A 21,602-nucleotide genomic window follows, 5' to 3' on the forward strand; every position below is an offset into this window, starting at 1 on the left:
TATCTTTCAATACAGCATTGGAGCAAGGCTAGTGTTACCTCAAGAAACGGTCTTACTGAAGCGTAGACGGTGTGTGTGCCGGTATCACAAACTTATATAACACTTTGTCCCAAACCGCAGGGCGACTCACACATGTTTACCATCACTGCTTGTTAAGCGAACAAATATTTAAACAAATACCCAGACAACGCATGTGCGGAAATGATTTCACGCGCAAACAAAGCACTAGGTTCACAAGCCAATGCTTGCCGCATTTTCCAATGAATGGTTGTTATTTCAATTCAGGCTAATACAAACGTTTTGTTCAACCAATTACTCCCAAGATGTTATGTGACCTCATTCTGACATTTCACCATGTTGACGTGGTTTCTATATTCCTACTTGAGTCTTAATACAGTCTGGGTTATGTCATTGAGAAGTAAGCTAGATAATGTCTGACAGCGGTCATGGTGCAAGAGAATGAAGAGCATGTCGGAGGCTGCACTTCACTGCAGGCGAGCTATATCGCCCATCTGGAAGCAACGTGGCGTCGACGCCTGGTAGCACGATCTTGTTTCACAGTAGGCCGAGAGGGCGTACAGGTGCTGACCGTCTACTTCAGGGCACGTGTTAACCAGTGAGCCAACAGTACACATAACCCCCCAGCACCATCCGACTTGACCTCACTACAGAGCGCTGCTACATCGTATCATGTGCGAGATCGCGGGAGCTTTTTGCCAAGATATTTTTTAGGGAAACATATTGACTGACAAATGTTATAAGGCAAGAGCAATCTCTGAGAGAAGTAGCTTCAGACGCAGACGACACCAACAGATGCTCTTAACGCTGTGTTTACATATCAAAGCATCAGTTCCAATGGCTCCCCGTTATAACGCGAATCCCCCTGCTTAAATTCAAGCGGTTCCAGATCTTATTAAATTACCATCAACGCACAAATATGTCTACATTGCTCTGCCAAGCGACATAGGTCGAGCCAGTACATGTGCGGCCACCTCAAACATAAGCACCGATCTACTAACAAGTAACGATTTGGACTCTAATCAGCATTATACCTAAATTAAAAGTCTCCTCTTGTATGGAGCGCCGTCTATGAGATAAGACAGCACATATTCGGCTCACTTACTCTTTAAAGAATAGTCTAGCCAGATTACACAACCCCATCTTCCATCTGTCTGATATTGCACGTTTTTGGTCTTACCTGCACTCCATCCATAGCGTGTATCCGCGCTTGACCGTCATACCATCGGCATCCCGACCCCGCTACCGTTTCCTTCTCAGCCCTGAGCATCACTCAAGCTGCTAACTGTATTGTTTCCACTCAACCCTGCCTCCCTCAAGAACTGGAGACTTCTGGTGGAGGTTGCGTTTGGGAGAATTCTCCATGTTTTCTCTTGGGCTTGCTCAGAAACCATATACGCCAAAATCTGGTGTCGGATCTCTGGGTTGCCATAGCGACTCAAACTGAGCTTTGTTGGTTGACGTTTCCTGTTGTGATGAGTCTGAGAATAAATTTTAAATATTGAATCATTTTAACTTTAATTTAGTAATTAAGGTGTTATGGATGATTTCATTTGAGGAAATATATCATGACAGGAAATATTGAACACATTATAACAGAAAGCTATAGGCTTAATCAGAGGACAAATTGTCTCTGGTTCAAGATTAGATTCAAGCGTGAAAATTATTTCAAACGATTGATAAACGACCTGCTTGACACATCTTAGTTTTATTACTTCTGCTAAAATTAATATCAATGTTGCCTGTAACTCACAAAATTAACAAGCTATTTAAGCTCACCATAATCTTGGGGTATGCATGTAATAGAAGAACGGTTATTACTGTTTTGAGAGTGGCTCGCATGAACGCACCTTCAGCCGAGAGCGGGATACATGTGGGGGTGATCAGACTCTCCGCCTCCCCGCGTAATGGCGGCCGCCTCTCTCAGTACAGCTGATAAAGGAGTCACGTGGACATATCAAAATTAATGGAAACAAAAGTCTGCCATAATTTAATCAAAAATCGTTAACCGCTTCTCCGTTGCTCCCTTCAGGCAGCATTACCTTCCGTCAACCTGACAACTTTAATCTTAGTATTTAGTTCAAATGCCATTTTGTTCGGAGTAAAATTATCTCTGAAACCGAAAAAAATCGATTCAATTTTGCCTATCTGTCAAAGTGCCGTTTTCACGCAGAGTCGCAACGGTACCGACTCAATCCGCAGAGTTCCAGAACCAGGCTTTAAAGGCAAATACGCCTTTTACAAATACTGATACGGCAATATTTTTCGTATTTATGTTCGTGAAATGATGGGTTTATCACGTGACTATGTTCAGTTTCCCCAACCCTCCACTCATACACTCAAGTGTGTCTACTTCGGGTGTATGCTTTCTTCTATTCACCATCAAATCGGGGTGTATGCTTTCTTCTATTCATCATAAAACATGGGCGTATGCTTTCTTCTATTCACCATCAAACATTGGTGTATAATTTTTTTTTATTCACCATCAATCATAGGTGTATACATTCTTCTAAACACCATCAATCATAGGTGTATACTTTTTTCTATTCACCATCAAACATGGGTGAATAGTTTCTTCTATTCACCATCAAATCGGGATGAATGCTTTCTTCTATTCACTATCAAACATGGGTGTATGTTTTTTTCTATTCACCATCAAACATGGGTGTATAGTTTCTTCTATTCACCATCAAATCGGGGTGTATGCTTTTTTCTATTCATCATCAATCATAGGTGTATACTTTCTTCTAAACACCATCAATCATAGGTGTATACTTTTTTCTATTCACCATCAAACATGGGTGAATAGTTTCGTCTGTTCACCATCAAATCGGGGTGTATGCTTTCTTCTATTCACCATCAAATCGGGGTGTATGCTTTCTTCTATACACCTTTAAACATGGGTGTATGTTTTTTCTATTCACCATCAAACATGGGTGTATAGTTTTCTATTCACCATCAAGCATGGGTGTATACTTTCTTCTATTCACCATCAAACATGGGCGTATGCTTTCTTCTATTCACTATCAAACATGGGTGTATGTTTTTTCTATTCACCATCAAACATGGGTGTATAGTTTCTTCTGTTCACCATCAAATCGGGGTGTATGCTTTTTTCTATTCACCATCAAACATTGGTGTCTATTTTTTTTCTATTCACCATCAAGCATGGGTGTATACTTTCTTCTATTCACCATCAAACATGGGCGTATGCTTTCTTCTATTCACCATCAAACATTGGTGTATACATTTTTTTTATTCACCATCAATCATAGGTGTATACTTTCTTCTAAACACCATCAATCATAGGTGTATACTTTTTTCTATTCACCATCAAACATGGGTGAATAGTTTCTTCTATTCACCATCAAATCGGGGTGTATGCTTTCTTCTATTCACCATCAAATCGGGGTGTATGCTTTCTTCTATACACCTTTAAACATGGGTGTATGTTTTTTTCTATTCACCATCAAACATGGGTGTATACTTTCTTCTATTCACCATCAAATCGGGTTGTATGCTTTTTTCTATTCACCATCAAACATTGGTGTATATTTTTTTTCTATTCACCATCAAGCATGGGTGTATACTTTCATTTATTAACCATCAACCATGAGTGTATACCTTTTTTTATTCACCATCAAACATGGGTGTATACTGTCTTCTATTCACCATCAAACATGGGTGTATACTTTCTTCTAAACACCATCAAACATAGGTGTATACTTTCTTCTATTCACCATCAAACATGGGTGTATACTTTCTTCTATTCACCATCAAGCATGGGTGTATACTTTCATTTATTAACTATCAACCATGAGTGTATACATTTTTTTATTCACCATCAAACATGGGTGTATACTTTCTTCTATTCACCATCAAACATGGGTGTATGCTTTCTTCTATTCACCATCAAACATGGGTGTATGCTTTCTTCTAAACACCATCAATCATAGGTGTATACTTTTTTTTATTCACCATCAATCATAGGTGTATACATTCTTCTAAACACCATCAATCATAGGTGTATACTTTTTTCTATTCACCATCAAACATGGGTGAATAGTTTCTTCTATTCACCATCAAATCGGGGTGTATGCTTTCTTCTATTCATCATCAAATCGGGGTGAATGCTTTCTTCTATTCACTATCAAACATGGGTGTATGTTTTTTTCTATTCACCATCAAACATGGGTGTATAGTTTCTTCTATTCACCATCAAATCGGGGTGTATGCTTTTTTCTATTCACCATCAATCATAGGTGTATACTTTCTTCTAAACACCATCAATCATAGGTGTATACTTTGTTCTATTCACCATCAAACATGGGTGAATAGTTTCGTCTGTTCACCATCAAATCGGGGTGTATGCTTTCTTCTATTCACCATCAAATCGGGATGTATGCTTTCTTCTATACACCTTTAAACATGGGTGTATGTTTTTTTTCTATTCACCATCAAACATGGGTGTATAGTTTTCTATTCACCATCAAGCATGGGTGTATACTTTCTTCTATTCACCATCAAACATGGGCGTATGCTTTCTTCTATTCACCATCAAACATTGGTGTATACATTTTTTTTATTCACCATCAAACATGGGTGAATAGTTTCTTCTGTTCACCATCTAATCGGGGTGTATGCTTTCTTCTATTCACCATCAAATCGGGGTGTATGCTTTCTTCTATACACCTTTAAACATGGGTGTTAACTTTCATCTATTCACCATCAAACACGGTTGTATACTTTCTTCTATTTGCCATCCAGCGTGGGTGTATACTTTCTTCTATTCACCATCAAACATGGGTGTATACTTTCTTCTATTCACCATCAGGTATGGGTGTATACTTTCTTCTATTCACCATCAAACACGAGTGTTAACTTTCTTCTAAACACCATCAAACATTGGTGTATACTTTCTTCTATTCACCATCAAACATGGGTGTTAACTTTCATCTATTCACCATCAAACACGGGTGTATACTTTCTTCTATTTGCCATCCAGCGTGGGTGTATACTTTCTTCTATTCACCATCAAACATGGGTGTATACTTTCTTCTATTCGCCATCAAGCATGGGTGTGTAGTTTCTTCTATACACCATCGAACATGGGTGTATACTCTCTTCTATTCACCATCAAGCATGGGTGTGTAGTTTCTTCTATTCACCATCAAACATGGGTGTATACTTTCTTCTATTCACCTTCAAACATGGCTGTATACTTCCTTTTGCCTGGTAGTTTTGTTATATATCGTCGGCGTTGAATAATAGAATCTGGGAAGCCAATGGTTGACTGCATGAGCACCGATTTACGTCATCGGGATACAATAACACAATCGGTCTGTTAATGCATTGTAAACACGTGGTGTCCAGAGCACCTCGCAGCGTAGCACTGGATTCAGTTAGTTAGTGAGGCCCGAAGGACACACCTGCCCAGACTGCGCTTGAAGCAAATAGGTCTTCCTTCTGCTAGTCCCCTGCTGCACCGAGAGCTGTCGGTCAAGTCGACACCGGTGGTGGAGATGTCGATGCGGTCATCATCTCTACAACATTCCCATCTCCCTCGTTGACGGCCCTGGACGCGGAGAGGTGTTTGCCGAGTGGCGGAAGCTGTAGGAGGACAAACACCCCCGACATTTAAAGGGGGTTACAACGATGGCTCCCATGTCAACAATGTGCAGACATATTTATTCGCGAATGCCCGGGCAGAGGAAGCAAAATACATTCATACCCAATAAATATCAGAATATCACAGGGGTGGAGTTTCAAATATAAGAACATCAAACAGGTGAAGTTTAATCAACAGAATATCAGAAACATGGAGTTTCGAATATCAGACAGGTGGAGTTTCAAATTAGTCGGGTGAGGTTTAATGACCAGAGTATCAGAAAGGTGAGTTTATTTTTAGTTGTGGATTTTGTATCGGGGATCGGGAATATAATTATTAGCTATAGCTGCAAAACCAGAATCAAGAATTATCGGGGTCAATTTATATTTTTCGATAAAATCACAGTCCCCTACTACCCCCAGCCCCATGCCCACCCACCTCCCCACCCGCCACTACCTCCGTAAATCAACCAGGGCAGTTTCTTGATCAACTGTCATACATTGACAATGACATCCAACGTTCATACATATGTCATTCGTAACAAAGGCTGAACGAGTGAGGGGTGTTTCTTGCCATGGTTAGCAATATTCCAAGGGTGAGGTGTGTGTGCGTGAGTATGCTTGCGTGTGCGTTCATGTGTATGTATGCGTGTCTGTGTGCCTGTATATGCATGTATGCCTGTTTGTGTATGTGTGCGTGCGTGCCTATGCTAGGTTTGTTTGTGTGAGTTGTGTGAGTGTGTAGACAAGTTAACAATTTCTAATGTTTCATTTGTTTCATGTAAGTAAATCTAGTGGTGCTAGAATCTGTTGGTAGTATATTTTTAGTTAGGTGAGGTGAAATGGGATTTAACGTCGCGTCCAAGATTATTGCACTTATATATCGACATGCCTCCAAGTGTGTGTGTGTGTGTGTGTGTGTCTGTGTGTGTGTGACTGCTTGTACTAGTCCGGACTGATGCCAATTTTATAATACTAGGTCACTGAGACAACACACCGAGCCGACAAGTCCTTGTTTTATCCCCTTAATGCCGAGCGCCAGACAGGTAGCAACAAGTACCATCTTTTACCGTATCTCGGTATGACGCGACCGGGGTTGGAACCCCGGACCTTCCGCTCTCAGGTCGGACGCTCTACCACAAGACCATGGAGGCGGTCTATATTTGTGGCAATTGTCAGTGGCAGCAAACGATTGAACGACTAGTGCCGGCATCATTAGTTGAACAGCAGTCACAGCATGAAGCTTTCCGGAATGGTTTTGTACCACACTTAGAGTTACCGGCCCTTGTTGGGTACATGTACATGGCAAACTTGATCGTTCTTGAAGCTTGTGGATGGAACGGCTGGTTGTATCTATATAAAAGCGAAAACAGGTCGATTTGATTACTTATTCAAGTGGTTTCTAATCTATTTTTCAAGTGCAGTTTGGATACCATGAACGTTATATACATACAACGTACAGCCACCAGCGTCATGCACGTTACATGCATCGTCCGACACCACCAGCGTCATGCACGTTACATGCACTGTCCGACACCACCAGCGTCATGCACGTTACATGCATCGTCCGACACCACCAGCGTCATGCACGTTACATGCACTGTCCGACACCACCAGCGTCATGCACGTTACATGCATCGTCCGACACCACCAGCGTCATGCACGTTACATGCACTGTCCGACACCACCAGCGTCATGCACTTTACATGCATTGTCCGACACCACCAGCGTCATGCACGTTACATACATTGTCCCACACCACCAGCGTCATGCACGTTACATGCATTGTCCGACACCACCGTCGTCATGCACGTTATATACATTGTCCGACACCACTAGCGTCATGCACGTCACATACATCGTCCGACACCACCAGCGTCATGCACGTTACATACATTGTCCGACACCACCAGCGTCATGCACGTTACATACATCGTCCGACACAATCAGTGTCATGCACGCTACATACATTGTCCGACACCACCGTCGTCATGCACGCTACATGCATTGTCCGACACCACCAGCGTCATGCACGTTACATACATCGTCCGACACCACCAGCGTCATGCACGCTATATACGTTGTGTGACACCACCAGCGTCATGCACGTTACATGCATCGTCCGACACCACCAGCGTCATGCACGTTACATACATCGTCCGACACCACCAGCGTCATGCACGCTACATACGTTGTGTGACACCACCATCGTCATGTACGTTACATACATCGTCCGACACCACCAGCGTCATGCACGTTACGTGCATTGTCCGACACCACCAGCGTCATGCACGTTACATACCTTGTCCGACACCACCAGCGTCATGCACGCTACATGCATTGTCCGACACCACTAGCGTCATGCACGTTACATACATCGTCCGACACCACCAGCGTCATGTACGTTACATACATTGTTCATGTAGGTGTTATATTGCGGACCACAGATCGCTATGGTGTAGCTTTAATATGTGTTATTTGTTACTGGAATCAGAAACGAGTAACGCCCCTCGAAATATCACATGAACACGAGAATTCCATTCAACAGGGAACATGTAACAAGCACTCGTCAGTCAAATATCAGTCTCCTCTGCGGCATCGCGAGCATTCGTTACCAACTCGTCCCATTCCGGGACAAGCCGAATGTAGGTTAAAACAGACTGTTTCAATACGTTGGGTCAATATTACTTTGTATTTTGTAGAACAAACATAGCTTACGTTTCCTCCTTCGTTCTATTAACGTTTCCCATCCTGTTTCATAATACAGATGTTTGTGCGAAGTATACTTTGGGAGCCCATTCTTGCAGCTTCTAGTTGGAGATTTTCTAACTGAGTTGATAATTCTACATTACACCCATCCCACACACGCATATTCGAAATGGGGTTTTATGAAAACTGTATATACTTTGTTTAATGTATTTCTGTTCAATATGAATCTTAATTTTCTCATTAAATTTATCATTTTTGATGTTGATTGAATTATGTTATCTACGTGACAGGACCATTTTCTGTTTGATGCAAACGTTACATTCAAATGTTTATTCCAGTTACTAGTATATCACGGGATCAGCTTGTTGTGGGAGGAAAGCCCGAAGTGATGCAGGTCTCAGACGTTTACCACTTCGGTGAAACCCACGTGCACGGGTATGGTGCTGACAAACCTAGAAACATGATCGGGTCGAACAGGGATTCGAACCCGCAATCATAGAGGCACCACAATGGCGAAGCCTTAGACGACTGGGACACAGGGGTCCGGACACCGGGTACCTTTTGTAAGGTAAACTGTATATTTCCAAAAAATCGTATCCGCTGTTACAGTCAAGGAGACATGTATGACAAAAACAACACGGGGTGAGCGGTATTTAAACATTGTTTTCAGTTCGTCATTGTCCACGTATCGATCAATGGCCTCGCCTACATGCCAAGGATGCAGAAACAAGCCTTTGACGCCCTATTGTCCGAGGTAACGGAACGGGGCCCACGGTTTGTCAACAAATTTAATTTTTAATATTATCACCTGTCATGCACAATCCGATATTTGCATATGTGATAACGGCTCTGAGAGTGTATTCCTCATGTAGAGGGTGAGTGAGTATGGTTTTACGCCGCTTTTAGCAATATTCCAGCAATATTACGGCGAGGGACACCAGAAATGGGCTTCACACATTGTACCCATGTCGGGAATCGAACCCTGGTCTTCAGGGGTGACGAGCGAACGCTTTAACCACTAGGCTACCCGACAGCCCCTCCTCATGTAGCGTCACACATGGTCCAAAGCGTTGTCAGTTGACGCCAACCTGTTGACGTAGTCCGATTTGTTTGACCGCCACATCGGCAACAGTACTACTATAAGGGTAACGCTATTTTTCAGGGCATTATCATTTGCAGAAGCCCGAGGTCTTTCATTAACTGCCCGACGAAGGAGGGCAGTTGAAAAGACCGAGGGCTTCTGCAAATGATAATGCCCTGAAAAATAGCGTTACCGTTATTATAGCTAAAATGGATGGAATTTGTTATCAAATAAAAAGAAACAACAATGTCGATTTTGAAACATTTACTGCAATCAACACGAATGTCACTGACCCACTTTCACAAATATGGAAACGTCATAGAACAAACAAGATGACGTCACTATTGCACGTTACGTCACCTATCCCTATCCTATGACGTCACCTAACAACGGGCGTGATAATGGCCCGTCGTCAAGTTATATGAAGGCATTATCAAGTTACAGTGGCCCGCTCATTTCTGATAACATGCGGGCGTTTTTATGATAATTCTATCCATTTTAGCTATAATTGGGTGTAAATAGTGTCTTAGAGCTTTATGTTTGCATTGAGCTATGATCCTTTCGGGAATCACTCCGTGAGATCGGAACCAGGGCCTTTTCAACCACGATACCCTGAACAAGAATGATTACCACTGAATCGAGAGTTCGGGTACCTTTCAACTGCAACGGAAGGACTAGTGTACATAGGCCATCCTGACTACATGCAGCCCGGGGCGTAGGGTTTCCAGTGGTGAAAACGATCGCTCGTCACGACAATGTGTGAAGCTAATTTCTGGTGTCCCTCGCTGTTGTATTGTTGGAATATTGCTAAAAGCGGCGTAAAACCAAACTCACTCATTCGAGACGTCAACGCCTTCGATGGGCTTCATCTGAACCAGCAGGACAAAACAGTTGACATCAGACGTGAACCGTCAACTTTCCGTGTTTTTCAGATAAGAATTATTGTTTCATAGAGTTTTGCTTACATTCAATATTTACTGTGTCAATTCACCAAAAGATGATAACATTCATTCCTCACTACACTGCAGAACCTGCCCACCTATCATCAAAATGACACAGATACCTGATCCGTTTTCGGAAAAATAACAACAGTGAGGCATCAATGAGATGTTAGAATGTCATGTTTTACAGTTTTCCACAGGTTCGTGAACTTCAATGCTCAAATTCAAGTACGTCATACCCTCTTTTCACATTAATTTCGCCCTATCAAGACCCACACTCGGCCTATCAAGACTCCCGACTCGCCCTATCAAGACTCCCGACTCGCCCAACTCGTCCAACCTACACTCCGGAGAGGACACGGTCATACTCGGAAGCATATCCAGAAGAACCAATTGGCGTCACAGGTCCAAACACCCCCACCCCGCCGCTTTTAACAGTATTCCAGTTATATCGCGGCGTGTCAGCTTAATGTGGGAGGAATGCCCGAAGTGATGCAGGTCTCAGACGTTTACCGCTTCGGTGAAACCAACGATCACAGGTATGGTGCTGACAAACCTAGAAACATAATCGGGGCGAAGCGGGATTCGAACCCCCAACCATAGGTTTCTGGCGCGCCCAAGGGATGCAACTCTGCACAGCGAATCGCGGCGCCTTAGGCGACTGGGCCACCCGTCCCCCCTTGTGGTTCAGAACCATAGTCGTCACTGTGACGACATCTGTCTTGCAGCAAGACTGCCAACACCTGACAACAGAAAATGAGCATAACCATAATGCACGGGACATAAACATTTAATAAACAGACCGCACTGTAACGGCGACACCACAGGATAGATAAACTACCCGGGCTTTACAACTCCTATATATACCTCTTCCGTTAGCGCCCTCTACCTTGAATAACCTCCCTTTATATTTGGCTTTACCTTCAAGAGAAACCAATTTAAGTCTAATTCACTCTGTTCAATCGAATGAAATTTCATCAATTTTAACTAAAATATTTCTGTTTCCGGTTACATAAGTGTACTATGGTTCACTCGAAGGCCGCTCATGACATAGTGTTAAGTCTCTCACGGGAGGCTGATGGTCGATGCTGCTTTAATCCCGCCGCCGACAAAATGACCAGCCGGAACGTGCCGACTCCGGGGAACCAGTGATTCGTGTGTTTTCGTGAAGCAAATAGCCCCGGATGATCAGCTTAGATAACGGTAAATCAACGTCGTGGATGGACTCCATCGCCCCTCGTGCTGTGTACACTCCTTGATGTTAGCACAAACCTCGGTAGTATGTGTAAATTGTTCTTAAAACCCGCTACTTCATTAAGTCCGCTGTTGTACCAGCAAAGGTCAAGGGAAGTGTGAACGTAATTAAATTATTACGTATTGGTCCCCTGAATACCTGCCCCTTAGTTGAAGGTCTCGAAGCAGGTGTCGTGTGTGTTGTATTGTTTCCTAAAGTTTGTTTGTAAACACTGGCCACGCCAAAATATGTTCAGTTCAATATGTTTAGTTTTCGTCTCTGGGCAATCCGTTGTGGAAAAGAATAGTCATGGCGCATGCGCGGCCTAGCGGTGGTCATGTCGGGCTGTGTTGGACTGGATAGACAAACCGATTTTCAGAAGCGACAAATAATAGACAAATATCCAGCTGCACACAGTGCCTCTGTAAAAACATTGGGATTCATCTCTGATAATGACGGTCTTCGTGGTAATGTCAACAGCCAGATATTATATTTAGTTTTGATGTTAATATTTGAGTTAGTGTTCAAGTATTATTCTACATTTTCATTTCGGTTGATTATTTGTTCAGTTTTTATGCTGAACCGTGAAGATCCGGGGTGGAATAGGTCTTCAGTTACCCATGCTTTTCGTAAAAGGCGACTACTGTTTATTCCGTTAGTGGCGACTAACGGAATCGGGTGGCCATTAGGCTCTCTGACTCGTATCTCAATTGCCTGGATCGATGCTCTTGATGTCAATCACTGAATTGTATGGGCCAGACTCGATTATTTACTTTAGTGTACCAAAAGGGAGTACATTTAGTAGTAAATTTCAATGTGAATTTCACAAAGAGAAAAACATGTTATATTTATTTTCTGGCGGTTTGAAATGAAATGACGTTTGGGATTATCTGCCCTTGGGGAAAGGTGAAGGTTGGAGATAATAAAAATGACGGTAAGAAAACGACGTCTGCCTTTAGTTGTCTGGGATATCAAGGAATAGTTCACAAGAATAATTATATTAGAAGACAGCTTCCACAACGCAACATTCCATACCGCCGTCATATTGCTGGAATATTGCTGAGCGCGGCTTTAAACAATAATCAAACAAACATTTTTTATGCTCATATTTTATCATTTATAGTGTTTTAGCAGGAGATTCCCTACGTTATATATTTCTATGTGTAGTTATAATTCTTAATACGTGATGATTAATCCCGGGACTATCCGGGGTAGAATTGGTTTTTGCTTGTCGTAAAAGGCGACTAACGGGATCGGGTGTTCAGGCTCGCTGACTTGGTTTATATATGTCATCGTATCCCAATTGCGTAGACTCGATTATTTACTGACCGCCGTCATATAACTGAAATACTGCCGTGTGAGTTGTGCAAACAAACAAGCAAACAAAGAACAAAATATTCGGTCCTTGGTCATACATGTAACCGCTTGGCCTTTACCACGTATATTTCACTTAGAGCGCCATTTACAAATGACGCGTTGAAGGCATACATCAATGTTACTCTCGGACCTGAGACGTCTTAGTTTTATCTCCATGCTTTTCCAAATATTGATTCAAGTCAGAAATGGAACATCTTCCCGAGGCAAGAGAGTTAACTGACTTTAAAAGTCCATTTTCCACCCTTGCCGAACTAGGCTGGAATTCCTGGGCTCGATCGTAGCGCCACCTGTGGCTATGACGAGTTATGTCCCTGCCATGCCTATTCTATAGACTAATCAGATTCAACCTCTCGTATCACTTGCATTTGATTCAAACAAAATAGAGGCGCCAAGTCAAGACGGTCTGATCGATTATCAAGATCTATATTGTGATAAAACGGGTCTTACATCGCGAAGTGCATCAAATCACGTGAGCACCTTGATTCAAAACATAAAGAAAATGAAAATATCTGTTGATGCCAAGTTGGCGGTACACATGCTTTGCAAATCCTGCAATCGACCGAAATCTGTACGACAGTTTACGAGCCGGAATTCGATGTCATTGCGCTATTTTGATTGGACTATGCATAGACTCGTTAGTCCAGCCACAATGTATCTAAAAAATACCAGCCTAGTTCGGCAAGGGAGGAAACTGGACTTTTATAGTCAGCTAACTCCATTGCCTCAGGAAGATGGAAATGGAAATAATTTGAATTATCGCGTTTATGTTTGCAAGTACTTTTGTGTAAGGTGAATTAAAAAATGAAAGACAACATGCTCGCGTGAGAGTAAAGTATTCGATAACATATTTTGAAAGTTCTCTTTGTTTTCATATTCCACCGTTATTTCAGTAATTTGTTTGATATTTATTATCAATACTTGACCAATAATCTCATCCTCGATTTTCCAGGGTACTATAGCTCCATTCGAGTAGGATAAATACCTCGGACCCATTTGCAACCAATGCTTTGTAGTCGGGATACCTTCAAAAGTAAATCTAACTTATCATATGATTGCTCTCGCACACGACGAGGTTGTTGGTGTTGTTTGTTTGTTTGTAAGGAAATTGTATTTTTACAGGAACCGGTGTCGTAACAGCGTTTGGGGTTTATTTGGACCCTACTACAGTTACCTAACGTATTGTCTTCCCGCGCTGTCACGCTCAACGTAAGCTACGACTCCACACTCTCCTGGTAAACCAAGGACATTGCAGTCACGGAGTGATTGGTCTTTCGGATCGAACACAAAACCAGATTTATACTCACATACATTTACTAACCTTCAAGCCCATCCTCAATGTACGACTTCTAAACAAGACAGACTAGACTCGTCACAGAGTGTGAAAACGGGTGGTACCGATTTGCTCCAGTCGATGAAATGTCGGACATGTTGACTGTGTGTCTCTCCATCCACTGTGGAGGGTGATGCTAATTATCCGACGGAACCTAAATCGATTTCAGGTGGATTTATTCCTTGGTCAACGAATTTCCCGTCTCTTAATTTCACAAAAAGTGCAACAAAATTAAAATTGGGGACAGCCATTTTATATTCCAGCCCATTGTTTAAATATTTCACTTCAAGTTCATTTACTACAGAATTCTGGAATAACATTGTTTCAATTTGGGAATCGACACGTAACCAATTCCTAAAGTCACGGACACACGATCGGTATCCTGTTGCACAAAGGGGACTGCGACTTGCCCTCAAACCACCACCACTGACCAGTTTACAATAGGGGCGGCCGGGTAGCCTAGTGGTTAAAGCGTTCGCTCGTCACGCCGAAGACCCGGGTTCGATTCCCGACATGGGTACAATGTGTGAAGCCCATTTCTGGTGTCCCCCGCCGTGATATTGCTGGAATATTGCTAAAAGCGACGTAAAACCAAACTCACTCACTCACTCACTCAGTTTACAATATTTCAGTTATATCACGGCGTGGATAGTCGGCGTGATGCAAGTCTTATACGTTTACCATTTTGGTATGATACTTATATACCAAAACATAACCAGGGTGTGATGATAGGATACTGGCATGCCTAAGGGACGCAACTCTGCACAGCAAACTTTACAGCCCGTGTCAGCTCCTGTGTGTGAAGTAACATTGATTCAAAGACTTTAACACAAGATTCCTTGTATGCGAATACAATCATCTTGAACTGCTTCCTAATAAATAAATTAAAATGACCCGGGTGTCATACAAGACTACGTTTAAACTGAACACATATTGATGAAAAACCCAGCAGTTCCTCGTTTGGAAAAGGTCATATCAGACTAATATATAACAGACGAACAAAATTTGTCATGGCATAATTGATTAACTATAGTAATATGAAAGAATCGGGTGTTCATTAACTTCTTATAATATCACAAATCTGGAAAGATAACTCTGAAAAGTACCAGGTCGGGTTCAGGATTCTAAGATGATATTAATTAGTGGCACCGTTAGTCGCCTCTTACGACAAACATGGGATCTTCACGGGTGGGACCGTTTATTGAGAAGAGGCATGTGTCTGTTCCACGAAACTTGTGTCCTGAAGAGAGATTTTAGGTGCGCCTCATACTGAAAGCCGAATTCAACCTTTATCCTCGACAGTTAGAGCTGCGTGCAGTGCTAAAGCTTTTCGTGTTACCTCAGAGTGGACAGAGTGATTGCTTCACGTGGTCTTGATAAAACACTACGTACCGCATCTGGGAGAGAAATACATTTCTGAGCGGGAGAATACAATCTCTCTCTCTCTCTCTCTCTCTCTCTCTCTCTCTCTCTCTCTCTCTCTCTCTCTCTCTCTCTCTCTCTCTCTCTCTCTCATTTGAATATATTGTTGCACTGTTGTAGTGAGTGAGTGAGTTGGGTTTAACGCCGCTTTTAACAGTATTCCAGTTATATCACGGCGTGTCAGCTTCATGTGGGAGGAAAGCCCGAAGTGGTGCAGGTCTGAGACGTTTACCACTTGGGTGAAACCCACGAGCACGGGTATGGTGCTGACAAACCTAGAAACATAATCGGGGCGAATCGGGATTCGAACCCACAATCATAGGTTTCTGGCGTGCCCAAGGGACGCAACTCTGTACAGCGAATCGCGGCGCCTTAGACGACTGGGCCACCCGTGCCCCCGCACTGTTGTAAGGATGCCGGGCAAATGAAAGTGTACACTTGAAATTGGATTTTACTCGGCAGAAAATAGTCGCTGAAACATCGCAAACGCAAGGCCCAAACACGACTGTGAGGTACCTATCGATCGACCGCCATTATATAGCTGTAATATTGCTGAGTGCGGCGTTAAACAACAAACAAACCTGTCGATCGAATAGACATTTCTTGCGGGTTATGTGCTAGCCCACAGAGATACCATGGGGCGGTTTAACATGGGTGCCCCACTCAGACACAGTACACAGACTCTGAGCCGACCAGTCCTTGTTTGTCAAATCAATGGGAAGTGTACACACAATAAATCACGTTCTTTCTTATTTTATACCAAACGCAATTTTAGAATAAATTTATTTAGTTTCAGTGTTTGAAAATATACTCATTTTTCTCACAGTGAAAGTAGGAAACTCACAATAAGTGTCGCACACATGTACCTACACCACGTGAAACGAGTAATATAGTCTTATGACGTCATTCCTTTATCAATTGGCACCAATGACGTCATATCGCAAGGGGTACAGGCCATGGTGTGTTTATTATGGAAATATAACTCGGTAAATGTGAAAATTATTAACCGATTTAATGAATAAAATAACTTAGATACTTGTGATATTTGTATTGTTTTGCCTCTGAAACTACTAGGTATATACTTGTCTTGATGAAACAGTACAAGAAAAATAGGTTTAGCTATCGTGTGAACTTGCCCTTTAAATTGTTTGAATAGCTCTTTATGTCGATGTTGATAAGCTGACGGAAACAGCGCGTGTCCCATGATGCACTGCGTGCAGTCGGTAAGAGCACAAATAGTGATTTCTAATGGGATAATGAATCGTACATGGCGACCTGTGATATTTGTAAGTGCGCGGATTCGATTCACAGTAATTGGAACACTAGTGGTGTCATAACAAGCCGTATGTATCCACTCGCGCGTCTCCGTAACCGACATAAGGCTTGCCTCCGGACGGACACGAGATGATCATATATATGTGCGGGACATGAAACTGGCGGACCGTCGTTCAATGGGAGGAGCACGCCTTTAAAAACTAATACGTCATGTTTTTGCTGATAAAAATATTCATTCATGCCACTGTTCAAGCTACGTCAATAAGTTCATCATTGTTAAACACAGGAATGTTATAACATCAGAATGTGACACATTATAGGGTGGCTACGGGCACGTTATAACATGTTGATATGACACATTGTGGGGTGACCACAGGTACGTTATAACAATTTGAAATGACACATTGTGGGGTGAATACGGGCATGTTATAACATGTTGATATGACACATTGTAGAGTGACCACGGACATGTTATAACAATTTGATATGACGCTTGGTCGGGTGACCACGGGCATGTTATAACAATTTGATATGACACATTGTGGGGTGACCACTTGTATGTTAAAACTTTTATGTATGATATATAAACATTGTCGGAATGTGACACAACCAAATGTTTCTTAAAGTGGTATTTGGATTTGGTATGATGAACAAGGGAGTTAAGGTATGTTAATAACTGATGTTTATAATGTTTTGTTGTTTTGGGATTTGATAGGGGCATGGGTGGCAAAGGGGTTATTGAGGCGCTTTGACCGTTCGCGGGTTCGAAACCCTGTCAGGTCCACGCCGTGCCTCGTTGTGGGTTTCTGCTAAATGGCATACCGTCTGCATCACTTCCTCAAACGTTAAACCCATTGCACGAGCAATCTGTGCACAGCAGTGTAAACCCCGCTCATTTTGACGGTCTCAGTCTTAACTGTAACCTCGGGTCAAGGTCATGTGCGCGAGACTGCGTAAAGATGTTCTTGGTAAGTCGTGTTCAGATAGCTCAGTTTGGTGGCATTGCTGCAATGTGCTGATCTATGACGTATGAGGGAGAGCATCATCCATCTAGCGTTTGTTCCTAAGAAGATCGATAAGCGAGGGAAGCGACAGTGCCGTAATTATGGCTTCGATCAATGAAAAATGTCGAAAGGATTCTCCAAAAGTGGCAAAGGTGCAGGAAAAGACCTCATCAGTGTGAGAGGCAATATTGGTCACTAATTACTCAAGATTATTAATGCCTAAAGTCATTCATTAGGCTTTGGAACGAAAGCGAGGCTTTACGTTTGCAGCAGACGACAGTGTTGAGGTTGGAGATGATTATTTCGCGCGGCGGCTGACCGACTGCTTACACAGAGAACAATTTCCGGCAATTCTTCACCAGAGCGCAGACAAAGATATTTACATCACTGTTGAACCATCACCTCTTTAACGAAACAAGGTAAGTGGCTTTGTCACAGTTCATCTTCATCATCCGATTTGTTTCTCGGGAAGACTGGTGACGGGAAGACAGAAGCGGCTCAACCATCCCTCCCCGAAATAAGGCGGTGATACTCTTTACGCCAATCTGTACCACCTGGCGCGTCACACGTGGGGCGCCCTTCTCTGCTGGACTCTTTCTTAATACTCTTACGTACAATGGCAGATGTAGAGACTTCTTTATCACTGAACGTGTTATTCACATAATTAAAGTCAGGCCTAAACAGAAGCCGTATATGGAGGGATGTGGCGAAGCGCTAATCTCAAACTTCCTATCTTCTGACTTCTCTGCATCGCGCTATAATGAGGTAATGGTGCCGGAATATCACCAATGTTAAAACATGTCTGGTCATTCATTTGTTGTACATTTTCCTAGATAAGCTCAAAATTTCTTACAGGAATTGTCACATTGAAGAGGACTGCACCTTGGAATTGAAAAAGAAACAAAGAAGAATATTTATTTCGAAAACGCAAATGTTTGTTTGATACGCTGAACCAGCCTGTTACTGACTGAAAAGGCCAATGTGTTTCTTACGGAGGTCACGTGATGGCCACTTCAGCAACTCGCCGATGTTGTTTAACACACTCAAAACCCCCTCCTCCTGCTTATGGCAAAATATTAACTGTAACCCCGCCTCTGGGAGAACAGGTAACCGTTATGAGCACAGGTAACCGTTAGGTGTTTACAGGTAACCGTTAGGTGTGGGCAGGTAACCGTTAGGTGAGCACAGGTAACCGTTAGTTATTACAATGATCACAGTCGTGATTCTTGGTTTGCCAACCCCATCCCCGTGGTATATTGGTATACGTACGAGATCACTTCGACGCACTCAGTAACATTTCAGCCATATGAAGGCGTAACAGAACGTACCAACCAGTAGTATTTGTCACAGGTGACATAACGTCTCAGACGTTTACGCCAATGGACCTAGTCTCAGATAAAAGAAAAACATCCATCATCTACCATCCTCGACATTTCAGGGTAAAACATCTGCATCTATTGTGATAATACCCCCGACCCATTTCGTTTTGAGTCCGATTCGAAATACGTAACTCTAAAAACAGCAGTCCAGTAAAGATACCCGTGAAGATCCGGGGTAGAATAGGTCTTCAGCCACCCATGCTTGCCGTAAAAGGCGACTGTACTTGTCGTAAGAGGCGACTAACGGTATCGGGTGGTCAGGCTCCCTGACTTGGTTTATGCATGTCACCGTATACCAATTGCGTGGATCGATGCTAATGATATCAATCACTGGATTGTCTTGTCCAGACTCGATTATTTACAGACCGCCGTCATATAGTTGGAATACTGCTGAGTGCAGCGTTAAACAAAAAACAGACATGAAGGTGACACACCGTGATATAACCGAAATACGGCTTTAAACCCAACTCACTCACTCACCCACTCTTTCGTCTGTCTCCGCCTCGTCATCGTCACTTGTGGTCTCAGTACGGTTTGGGAGTGAGCGAGTATGGTTTTACGCCGCTTTTAGCAATATTCCAGCAATATCACGGCGGGGGACACCAGAAATGGGCTTCACACATTGTACCCATATCGGGAATCGAACCCGGGTCTTCGGCGTGACGAGCAAACGCTTTAACCACTAGGCTACCCGACCGCCCCAGTACGGTTTGGGGTGGGGTGGAGTTGCCTAGTGGTTAAACAATTCGCTCGTTACGCACGCGTTCGATTCGCACGCGTCGTGAATATTGCTAAAAGCGCCGTTTAACCTAACTCACTCACTCTTAACGTTGGAATTAAATATACACTCCATGGCAACGGCTAGTGTGCACGATGCGCATGGGCATGAGCCTACCGGAAGAAAGCTTTTACTGCCAGAGCACTCAAACATGCACTATAGTTGTAGTGAGTGAGTGAGTGAGTTGGGTTTAACGCCGCTTTCAACAGTATTCCAGTTATATCACGGCGTGTCAACTTGATGTGGGAGGAAAGCCCGAAGTGATGCAGGTCTCAGACGTTTACCACTTCGGTGAAACACATGAGAACGGGTATGGTGCTGACAAACCTAATTTAACGTCGCGGCCAAGATGCATGCAAGTCTGTGTGTGTGTTAGTGTGTGTGTTAGTGTGTTAGTGTGTGTTAGTGTTAGTGTGTGTGTGTGTGTACTAGTCCGGACTGATGCTGATTTTATAGTGCTAGCCAACTGAGAGATACCATGCCGCAGTTTAACATGAATAACCCAATGAGAAACCGTATCCTGACTCCGAGCCGACCAGTCCTTGTTGTAGCCCCTTAATTCCGAGCGCCAGGCAGGGTAACAAGAAGTACTATCTTTTAACATCTTTTGGTATGACGCGGCCGGGGTTCGAACCCCGGACATTCCGCTCTCCGGGTGGACGCACTACCATACCACTACCATGTATATGTAATAATCGATTGATTTGTTGATGTTACAAAATATATGATTTGCAAAGTCTTGGTAACACTTGTTTGTTTAACCCGCCCCAACAATATTCAAGCTATGTGACGCCAGCATGGAAATTACCGCGTCTGGACCAGAAAACCCAATGATTGACATTAAGAATGACGTCCCATACAGTCGGGGTACGGTTCCACTAAATCAGTGAGTGAGGGGGGGGGGGGGGGGGGGGGGGGGGCTGTAAATACTCGAGTCCGGGACGGGTAAACCAGTGGTTGACAGCATGAGCACCGATCCCCGCCGTGGGGGTGTGGATGGTAGAGAAGGTACCTGTTGCACTTTGTAACCCCGATGTCCATCTGTCCTCTGAGGCGACGCCGGGATCAACCCAGAGATACATACATATGCGACATCGTCCACTGCACTTCATTTAGGACCACCTCCACTCCATGCAGCCTGTGTGTCGGAACCGCTAAGGGATCGACCGATAGGGATTATGTATGGCGATGAGATATTATTTTCAAAACCATTTTAAAACCAGATATTTTACAATTAAAACTATGATCCTGAATTGTTATTTTTATGAAAATCACCCTGCAAGATGTAACGTTTGTGGCAGACAATGTCTTTTTTCAATAGTCTCAAGCAAAATTATTTGTTTCAAGAATTTTCTGGGATAATGCATTTTTGTCGATGAAATCTCAGGCCCAAATTTCTCCTAGAATATCAAATGGTCGGTCCCTAACTTGTTACCAGGAACATTCT

General features: G+C 43.0%; 1 protein-coding gene across 1 annotated transcript in view; it reads right to left on the reverse strand.

The window, feature by feature from the left end:
* LOC139452835 (galactose-3-O-sulfotransferase 2-like) overlaps window positions 1–1,323 on the reverse strand; it is a 52,361-nt gene extending 51,038 nt beyond the window's left edge. Inside the window, exon 1 of the mRNA XM_071234461.1 lies at window positions 1,199–1,323. Within this exon, the coding sequence (XP_071090562.1) occupies window positions 1,199–1,288 (90 nt within the window). The 5' untranslated portion in view covers window positions 1,289–1,323. The remainder of the gene's footprint in view (window positions 1–1,198) is intronic.
* Window positions 1,324–21,602: the final 20,279 nt, after the last annotated feature.

This window comes from Haliotis cracherodii, unplaced genomic scaffold (genome assembly GCF_022045235.1).
Source record: "Haliotis cracherodii isolate W230 unplaced genomic scaffold, xgHalCrac1.p SCAF_9, whole genome shotgun sequence".
NCBI classification, from domain to species: domain Eukaryota; kingdom Metazoa; phylum Mollusca; class Gastropoda; order Lepetellida; family Haliotidae; genus Haliotis; species Haliotis cracherodii.